This window comes from Carassius gibelio, chromosome B6 (genome assembly GCF_023724105.1).
Source record: "Carassius gibelio isolate Cgi1373 ecotype wild population from Czech Republic chromosome B6, carGib1.2-hapl.c, whole genome shotgun sequence".
NCBI lineage: Eukaryota > Metazoa > Chordata > Actinopteri > Cypriniformes > Cyprinidae > Carassius > Carassius gibelio.
In genome coordinates, this window is record NC_068401.1 from 20,950,807 (window position 1) to 20,961,304 (window position 10,498).

Genomic DNA, 10,498 nt, shown 5'->3' on the forward strand with positions numbered 1-10,498 from the left:
GGGCAAAAGGGCAAATGTGAGACAAGCCTTTGTGTCCTTTTTAGTCAGTAATGGCTTTTGCCTTGGAACTTTTCCATGGATGACGTTTTTGCCCAGTCTATTTCTTTTTGATGAATCATGAACACGGACCTTAATTGAGGAAAGTGAGACCTGCAGTTTAGATGTTGTTCTGGGTTCTTTTATTACCTCCTGGATGAGGCGTTGATGTGATCTTGGAGTAATTTTGATAGGCCGGACACTCCTGGGAAGTTTTCTCCATTTGTGGATAATAGCTCTGACTGTGGTTCCCAAAGTCCCAAAGCCTTAGAAATGTCTTTATAACCCTTCCAGACTGATATGTAAACTGTTTTGTTTTTCATCTGTTTTTGAATTTCTTTAGATCACGGCATGGTGTTTTGCTCTTTAAGCATGCTTCACTTTGTCAGACAGGTTCAAGTGTACCTGAATCTACAAGTTATTTTTTGATTCAACAGGTCTGGCAGTAATCAGGCCTGGTTGTGGCTAGTGAAATTTAACTCAGCTTTTTAACAAATTTGTGGTTAAACAGTTCTTTCATGATTTAACAGGAGGGGGCAATTAATTGTATTTTTATTTTTCAGGTAGGGCCAGATAAATTTGGACAGCTTTTTTCCCTTAATAAATGAAGTCATCATTTCAAAAGTTTGAGTTTGATTATCTGAATTTTTTAAGTGTGATAAATGTGCAAAAAAATAAAAAACAGGAAGAGGCAAAAACCTCTTCACAGTATTTGGAAGATATTACCTTTATTCAATGAGCATTTTTCATCCTCTCACACTGAATATGATTTTGTTCTGTTTTCTTTAGGGTCAGAAAGGTGAACCTGGCCTTCTCATAGACTCTAGTGGTAAACCCATTAACATCGGGGGGCTGGCTGGACATCTGGTGAGAGACCTGCGGCTTTCATTCAGATAGATGAGTTTAGATTAGAACTTTTAAGCATCCATAGCATTGTTAGATAATTGATTTAGTTACAGTACTATCTGTTTTAGGGTGAACCAGGACCTCCAGGACCAGAGGGGCCTTTGGTGAGCTTTTGGATTTTTGTCCTGCTGGGGTATACCACACAGAAAAGCTCTATGTTTACCTGCAAAATGTCCCTAGTATTAAGAAATGCATTTACCATTTTTAAAACTGCTGATATTTCAAGAGTATATGTCATAGATATGTATAAAATATATTAGAATTTTTAACTCTTTAGGGTCCAGTTGGGCCACCTGGACCAAAAGGAGAAATCGGATTACCAGGCAGACCAGTGAGTAACTCTTATCAAATCTAACAAGATTTTCTATTATTTTACATATTTTATATTATTATAGACTTTTGCAGTGACTGTCAGTAGCAACGCATTAGCCAATATAATTAATCAAACATATAGTTGGCATAATTACTTTTTATTAAATTTTAATTAAACGTAATTACTTTTTATAATTTTTTATTTACTTTAAATTAACATATGCATTTGCTTTGAAACAATTATATACTTACTACATAATATACACAATTATATAATTATTCAGTTGAATAAATAATTTATCAAATAAAGTATTAATAAAAACATGATTGTTTTTTATGAGGATAATGTGTGTACTATGTGTTTTATAGATATATGAGTGTACGTATACTGTTTATTGTGTGTTTTTAAGCCAGTGTCAAATATGAATTTCTGTCTAGGAACTCTGTTCAGACAATCAAGTAAAGTAAAGTAAAGTGAAGTAAAGTAAAGATACAAAAAATAACAGTTAAGAACAAGTGGAAAGTCAGAAAATTCAAATGTTTGGTCACATGCCTGAACATACAGGAATAGAGATAATATAGTCATTAAAGGTTATAGATAATGGTCAGTTTTGTTCTAGTAGAAGTAAACGCTTTTCAAAAAGCAGCAATGAAGATAAAATAGTCAGATGAGAGTCTAAGGCAAATTAAAAAATTAACCAATTTAATTAGCAGTCATTTACTGGCAGTGTTGAGCAATATTAGTTATACTTTTAATTTCATTTAGTAATGTCTCTGATATTGTAATATCTTTTCTTATTGTGGTTGAAAACTACATATACTGTGATAAAGCTTTTGGTTGAACATTACTTAGATCATGGTAAATATTTTTGTCATATTGCTCACCTCTAAGTAGTAAAACAGGGAGCAGCTAGAATGACAACACATAATGGTCTAACAATCGGAGACCATAAATCACAGAAACTACAAATTTGGTAGGTTGATCTTGAATCATTCTGTTTACTCAGGCACACACAAAGACTTCCTGCCATTTGTTTACTCTGAATTAACCTAGTACAGAAAATTCTATGGAATCCCATTCTGAAAAGTTATCAAAATCATGTTTAACTGTAATTCAGCATGGTCATTCCCAGCCAAAACCAAAATAATGGACATGGTCAGCATTACTTAAATGGCCAGTAACACAGTAAGATTTATTGTAATACATTGATTTTATAATGCATTGGTTGATATGTGTCCGTCTAGGCACCAGACAAACATAAAAATCTCTGTGGGATCATTAGCCCATTGCAAGCAGATTGAATTTTTGCATGTAGTGCATTTGTCCTACTTCTGTCTTCTTTCTCACATGCTTACTATCAAAAAGATGCTTAATACCTTGGAAAATATGTGCTTGACTAAGATGCCTAAACCCTGATAATTGTTGCTTGCAGATAATTTATTTTCTATTTTCTTATTTTTTCACTGAATATTATCATTTTTATTAGTTCATAATTTGGTACATTCCTGAAAATGCAATATTCTTAATCAAAAGGGTCGTCCTGGACTAAATGGTAAAAAAGGACAGAAAGGCGATTCAGGTGGAGGATATGGTTATGGACATCAGGTAGATAATGAACAACTTTGAACAACAAACATACTATTTTTTGTTTTGTTTTAATTGTTACTACAGGTGTGTACAGTATACTATATACAATCCTAAAGATTTTAAACTGGTTTTAGGGACCCCCTGGGCCGCCTGGGCCACCTGGTCCTCCAGGACCTCCAGTTTCTGTGGGACGATATGATGTAAGTAATTAATGTTTAAAAAAAATAAAAAAAATAAAAAAATAAACAAGTACCTCATAATTTGTGGGTTTATTTGTCATAAAAATAGTATTTGTACTGGCTCATAATATTTAATTTGGTCTGCCTCTAGGGTTATGATGACGGCAACTCAAGATTTCCCCATGGTGAGTAAATTAATCTGATTTGTCATTTTCCAATTCATATCTGGTGTTATCACATTCCATTTTAGTTTATTATTAATATGTTTATAAGAATATTTGTTTGCTTGGTGTGCTCTTATGGTAACGAATTCTTCTGAAAATTGTTTACATTACTTTGTATAAAAGCATCTGCTCACTGAATGAATGTAAACATATCTGACATTTCATTACCTCAGCTATAAAAGGGGACAAGGGTGAAAGAGGAACACCTGGCATCCCTGGCTTGCCAGGTAAGAGACATCAAGCCTTTTTATAGAAACAGTTGAATAAGGATTTTTCTAAACAACAAAATGTGAACATGATTTGAATGGCAACATTTTCTGTCATAGGTCTCACTACCACCTTTGACATTCATGCATTTAAGGTATGATGATTCCAAATTTATGCAAGTTTCCTCTTTACATGTTATGTTATGCTGAATACGTGCAGTACATGGAAATTGTACTTGATTTTGTAATATGTTATGCTGTAGCATGAGATGAAAGGGGAGCTTGGTCCTAAAGGACAGAAGGGAGAACCAGGAGGAGGTTACTATGACCCTCATCATAGTGGAGCACAAGGTCCACCCGGAATACCTGGACCACCGGTCATGAAACTATGCTTCTTAGATTCTGAGTAAACTATTCTGTCTTGTTGTTGACTAATTTATTTATTTATTTATTTTGGGTATAGGGCCCTAGAGGAGAATCTATTAATGGGCCTCCAGGACATCCAGGGCCCCCAGGGCCGCCTGGAGTCCCAGGAACCAGTTATGATGGTCGCCCAGGTAGTCCAGGTCCACCAGGTCCACCTGGACCCCCTGGATCATTGCTGCCAGGTGCCCACCAACCCTCACAAAGTATGGAATTTACACACAGCCACTCACATGTAAAATATCTTTTGGGTGCTGAAGGATGCATCTTAGAAACTGACCTGTTTCATGTCCTGATCTCTGCCTTTTTCCAGTCTTGTCTCAAACTGCCCTATCCAAAAAATGCAAAAGCCAATAAATTAAAGATTTTGCCTTTTACTTTTAATACCTTGATCCTTTAGCAATTCGTATTCCTGGGCCTCCTGGACCTCCTGGACCCCCTGGACCTCCTGGATATTTAACTGGGGTGAGTTACACTATACTGTGACACTACTTACTGTGTGTAGGCACATTGATCTTTTCTTTTGTAGTTAGTTGGTCTGTTGTTTTTTCCTCAGGTTATGGTTTTGAGGTCTGTTGACACCATGACTGCAACAACTATCCGGTATCCTGAAGGCACGCTAATCTTTGTAAAAGACAACAGAGAACTTTATATGAGAATATTTGATGGCATTAGAGAAGTCAAGGTAATTGTCTATTATTGTTTCCTCCATTTTTTTGTAAGAAGATTGGAAACTTAAAGGGGTCATATGATGCAATCATGCATAGATAACATCCCTAAAGTTCCAAAGACTTAAATCTCAAATCCATAGAGATATTCTTTATAAAAGTTAAGACTCGAGCACGCCTGTGTGGGAAGATTTGCATAACACCAGAAAATCATTCCATTTGCTGAAACACAGAGAAAGTTGTGGCCAAAATAAAACACAACTTTACCCCCTAGTAGATGAAAACCTACCCAACAACGCATAAGGGTTAAAGAATTTGCCACTGATGATTCAAACCCCATTGCGCGATATGCAACGCAACTTGTAAAAAGACAGTATAAGTCATTATAATCTGTAAATATGTCCCCACTGGATGCAACAAATGCCACATTTGCAATGGTTTGTATTGTTTTTGTTTTCATCGCACTGGAACACGGTATTACAGTATGGTAAGGGGCAACATTTCCATCACACACTTGAGGTATTCAGCCAATCACAACGCACTGGATAGCTGGAAAATCAGAGCACACCTCAGTTTTCAGAACGATGAGCTTTCAAAAAGGCGATGCATAGAGGAGCAGCAATAATCTACAGTATGTGGAAAATAATGTTTTTTGTACCTTAAACCACATAAACACATTGCATTACACCTCTAATACCCTGCATGTTGCCCAGCTGGGGTGAGTTGAGAACGGTCAGATACACAAAATAACGTTATTTTCAGCAATGTCATATGACCCCTTTAAGAGTGAAATGTGGAAAATTAAGTATACATACAGTAAGAGTTCTTGTTTTTGTGAATTTTTGAATAGACAACGCCACATGAATGACTGAATATTTAAATAGAACAAGTAGGACATTTTTCATGCTTGCAGCGTTTCTCAATCAATGCCCTGCTGAAAAAACAAACAGTATATGCTGGTTAGGTATGTTTTGAAGCACGGTCTAAGCTGGTCCTCAGCTGGTCATGAGCTGGTTTAAGCTGGTCAAGTGCTGGTCATGTGCTGGTCCTAAGATGGTGCTGAGCAGGAGCTAGTTGGGTAGGACCAGCTTAAACCAGCTCAAACCAGCACCCATGCTTCAAATCATTTTTTCAACAGGGTGGGCAATAAGTTTCTTAAGCAAGGGACCATACCAATAGGCAAGTGGCAAAACTGGTTTAAAACACCTATTGATTTGAAAATGGTAAGTATCAAATAGAAGCGTCATTAAGATTCACGGTCAAAAGTAGTGAAGTGGTTACACCTATTGACTGGCAAAAAACCTGGCAACATTAGTGTTTCACGTGAATGCCACAAAAGCACACCCAAAATTGAAAAGAACAGTTACAGAAGTTTAACAGAACAAGAAATTGGAAACTACCTTTTTACGGATTGCCGAAAGCTACAGAAAGATAGATATTTGCTCAGAACATTATAATGCCTGATTTGTATTTGTTTTTATTTCAGCTTGGTGAATACACCCCATTCCCCAAGGGTCTGGTGAGTAACATGTACAGCATTTAGTAAAAGGTCACACAGATTCCTCCTGAAATTACTGGATTTCGCATGCAAAATTTCACCAAGTAATAGTAAATGTCACCATAACTTAAGACGCAAGTAAAGGGATCAAATCACAATATGTATATAGCTAGCCCTTGCTACGTTTTTGCCCTGTTGTTTCTTAGGATGAACAGATGGAAGCAGTAGAGCCTCCACAAGTGGTTCAGGACTACCCCACAACTTCTCCACAACAAGGCCCTCCACAACCAGGAGCCCAGTACCCTGTGCCCCTTGATCCCAGACTTCAGCCATCATATGACCCACAACATAGATATACATTTCCACACTACTATTCTCCAACTGATCCACGACATTCTCCATCAATCGACTCAATTTACCAGCACCATCCTGATTCCAGAAAGCACCTTCCCAACAGCCACCCAGATCATCCTGGCTATCCTGACAGCAGATATGAACGTACACACCACCACAGGCCTGTCATTCAAGAGCCTAAACTTCCAGCTCACACACACACATCAGGCCGTGCAGTAAGTACCTTATCATTTAAATGAGGTGTAGTTGTTTGCTAGTCTGTTGTTCTTTTTCCTGCACCCCGTGACAAATTTCCTGCTAATTATAGAAGGAAGAAATCTGCAGCATACTGTAAACAATCATCAACCACTAATAGACTTGCTGAAAGGCTTGCTTATAATAACAAGCATTCACAAAAACTTGCATAGTAAAAGATAGTGAAATTATTCTGCTCATGCCTCAAGGGGAAAAAGTTGACAAATAACTTACAGCAGGATTTGTACAAATTTCAACACATACTATTATATGCTATCAACGGGAAGAGCACATATAAGACCAAAAGATAAGACGTTAATATATGTTACAGCAAAAGTAATTTGACATAGGCATTGTTGAAACTAACTAATATATCTACACATTTTCCTATATTTACTTTAATACTGATGAATATTCAAAACGCCTTTTTGTGTGTGTGTGTGTTTGCCTTTTTTAGAAATAGTAGAGGATAATAAGAATTAAAAATAAAAGACAAGATTCACAAAGGATACCCTTTCAGGGTAATGCATTACAAGTAACTTGAGTTACGTAATCATATTACTTTTTTAAGTAACTAGTAAAGTAATGCATTACTTTTTAATTTACAGTAATATATCTGAGTATACTTTGTTTTCCCAAGTTTTGACTAACAGCTCTCCTGTTCCCGTGCTGAGAGAAATCTGGAGACTTTGTGTGTGCAGTGTAAACATGATGGTTACTGTTGTTCTTCACTACAAATGTCAACATCTCACTTGCACAAAAACAGATTTAGTATTCTTCCAAATGCATAAAATAGCATTATAATGACAGTAAAATTCTAACTCAGAATATGATGCAAACCTGCAATAATTTAATATGTTAATAATTAAATTTTCATTTACTTCAGCCTGAGGCTTATTCATTTCACTTTTGTTGTGAAAGGGCTTTTACATATTCCAAATATATATTATATTATATTATATTATATTATATTATATTATATTATATTATATTATATTATATTATATTATATTATATTATATTATATTATATTATATTATATTATATTAATCAAAGCAAGCCCAATCCAAATGAGAAAAAGTAATGCAAAAGTAACATAGCGCATTACTTTCCATAGAAAGTAACTTAGTAATGCAATTAGTTACTCTTTAGGGAGTAACTCGATATTGTAATGCATTACTTTTTAAAGTAACTTTCCTCAACAATGTAAGCCAAGGGAAATCCACAACACTTGGTAAAACTAAAAAAACTTGCCACAGAAGCTTTTGTTATATCAGTGTTCATTAAATTAGCTTTAAATAGCCTTAAATTATTTTACTGCTCAAAAATGTGAAATCAGTCATTTGGTGAGCAGAAGAAAGCTTCTTTGAAAAAAAAAAAAAATATATATATATATATATATATATGTGTGTGTGTGTGTGTGTGTGTGTGTGTGTGTGTGTGTTATTATTATTATTATTATTATTTTATTTTATTTTATTATATTATATTATAAATAATATTTAAAATGATTTGTTACAGACCTCAACTGTGCTTTATGTGATATATTAAAACATGCAGGTGATGTGTACAACTCATCAGTGTTGTTTGTACAGCATATTAAAAAAAAACAGAGAATTTGTTCATATAAAGTGAAGAATGTCAGGTGATAATCTAAATTATTTTAATGTTCTTGTAAACTTTTTTTTTTTTTTAAATATAATGTATAACTATCTTTCACCTGATTTTGTCACCCTAGCTGCACCTGATCGCTCTCAACTCACCCCAGCTGGGCAACATGCAGGGTATTAAAGGTGTAGATCACCAGTGCTTCTTACAGGCCCAAGCCATTGGACTCAAAGGAACGTTCAGGGCTTTCCTGTCATCCCGGTTACAGGACCTATACAGCATTGTTCGACAGAACAACAGGGAACTGCTACCTATAGTCAATCTTCAAGTAAGATCCTTCCTTTGTCCACACACAACACTATTGCTTTACAGAACATACTGTAATCTCTTTAATGCAGTCTTATACCGAGCTGTTTAATATGTTCACAGGATGAGGAATTATTCAGCAACTGGGAATCCATCTTTAGTGGCTCAGATGGCAAGATGAATGATGGTGTCCACATCTATTCATTTGATGGTCGAGATGTCCTTGATAACGATGCCTGGTAAGTAGGTCTAACATACATCTACAGCTAAAATCTCAACAGAACTGATTAGTATGATTTACCCATTTTTTTCTGTATAACCACTTTAATAGGCCAGAGAAGATGGTATGGCATGGATCAAACCCTCAAGGAGGCAGGGAGACAGACAGCTACTGTGAAACATGGCGAACGGGTAGTCATGCCGTCACTGGCATGGCTTCCTCTCTCCAAGAAGGCTACCTACTTCAGCAGTTGCCACGTGGCTGCAGCAGCTCTTTTATCGTACTGTGCATTGAAAACAGCTACATTGCTCAGTGAACCAAAATGTTTCCTAAACCATTATTTTCCTTGAGTCACACCACAAGCTAAAACTTAGTGTTTTATGATTGATGGTGATACTGTTTATGTTAGTTTACATGTATTTTAGAATTACATTTTGACTTTTTTATGTATTAACTGCTGTGTGACAGCCATTTGTTTCAAAACAAACTGATATACTTAGGATTTTACATCATAAGCCTTAAAACAAACACATTTTGTCATAGCAGAGAACATACAATGAAATACTTGAGGATTTTAAAAAGATTAAAGGTAAATTCAGGAGGGAAATTGCTTTAATTACTTAATTTTGTTTTATATTTTTTAACATAAGTGTACATATTATATTTTCACAAATAACAGGATGGTATAGATCACCCTCAGGAAAAAATAAAAACATTTAAAATACAGCTAATTTTAAAATGGACATTCACAATATATTGCCAAAGAAAAGGGCTACATTCCAAATTTTAATAACTAATTCTCTTTAAACTACCTTGCTGTCATAACCATTTTAATTCACAATTGTATTTGATTTTATGTAAACATATGTAACCTTTCTACATTTTTATACTTTGCAACTCCGTTACATCAAACATTCCATGATGTAATGCAATATGACTGGTTGACTTTCTCTACAGAAAGATGACGACTATTAATAAACATATGTAAATCATTGTTTTTGTATTATTATTTATTTTGGTTTGGTTTTTACACACAACCTGAATACAATTTTGAAAGAGTTGCAGTTCTCTGTACTTTACAGGCTGCTGTCAAATGTGACCTCTAAAAATATCAAAGCATTATTACTTTTTTTATTTACTGTTTTTTAATGGCACTTACATTAATAAACAAATACAACCTCTATTGTTTACTCATCACTGGTTGCAATACTTCTAAAAATTCTATAATATATATTTCAGAAATAAAAAGTCAATTGCTTGATACTCATCTTACCCCAAATGTTTGAATGGTAGTGTTTTTTAAGGTTTTATTTCAGAAAGAATTTGTTTTTTTGAGGGTACAATTTAATAACTCACTCATAGCCTCACTCGTAACCTGGAGTCATGTTTCCATCTGCAAACACTGACGAGCATAACACAAAGTGATATAAATAGTGACACCTCCCAGTGCTGCTGGACTTTCTACCAGCACGCTTGTAGGAGTAAATAAAGTGTTATTTAAAGTAGAGCTTGCAGCAGTCTAAATAAACAGGCTAAGTCAAGAAAATAATTTTATCATGGCTACACTGACAATTTTTGGTGCTCAAACTCTTAATTTAAGGCTAGATTCCTCATGTCAGTCTAGTATACACCTAATTTATCTTTCAACCAATGTGATAGAAAAAAAAACAGGTATGCAGTGTAGACAGGTCTGCAAAAATAACCAACCAATCCAACAATTACCTATACTGTTTATG

The 10,498-nt window shown here is 35.0% G+C and overlaps 1 protein-coding gene across 4 annotated transcripts in view; it reads left to right on the plus strand.

Moving 5' to 3' along the window:
• The window catches only part of col18a1b (collagen type XVIII alpha 1 chain b), a 29,415-nt gene extending 19,661 nt beyond the window's left edge, over positions 1-9,754 (plus strand). For 2 of the 4 annotated variants that reach the window (XM_052559902.1, XM_052559900.1), the window contains exons 25-41: positions 826-903; positions 1,011-1,046; positions 1,220-1,273; positions 2,789-2,860; positions 2,977-3,042; positions 3,173-3,206; positions 3,419-3,472; positions 3,572-3,606; positions 3,715-3,828; positions 3,915-4,080; positions 4,275-4,339; positions 4,431-4,559; positions 6,029-6,061; positions 6,247-6,609; positions 8,367-8,564; positions 8,666-8,781; positions 8,874-9,754. In XM_052559902.1, the coding sequence (XP_052415862.1) occupies positions 826-903; positions 1,011-1,046; positions 1,220-1,273; positions 2,789-2,860; positions 2,977-3,042; positions 3,173-3,206; positions 3,419-3,472; positions 3,572-3,606; positions 3,715-3,828; positions 3,915-4,080; positions 4,275-4,339; positions 4,431-4,559; positions 6,029-6,061; positions 6,247-6,609; positions 8,367-8,564; positions 8,666-8,781; positions 8,874-9,078 (1,818 nt within the window). In that variant the 3' untranslated portion in view covers positions 9,079-9,754. The remainder of the gene's footprint in view (positions 1-825; positions 904-1,010; positions 1,047-1,219; positions 1,274-2,788; positions 2,861-2,976; positions 3,043-3,172; positions 3,207-3,418; positions 3,473-3,571; positions 3,607-3,714; positions 3,829-3,914; positions 4,081-4,274; positions 4,340-4,430; positions 4,560-6,028; positions 6,062-6,246; positions 6,610-8,366; positions 8,565-8,665; positions 8,782-8,873) is intronic. The other 2 variants (XM_052559901.1, XM_052559903.1) reach the window with 1 other exon arrangement.
• Positions 9,755-10,498: the final 744 nt, after the last annotated feature.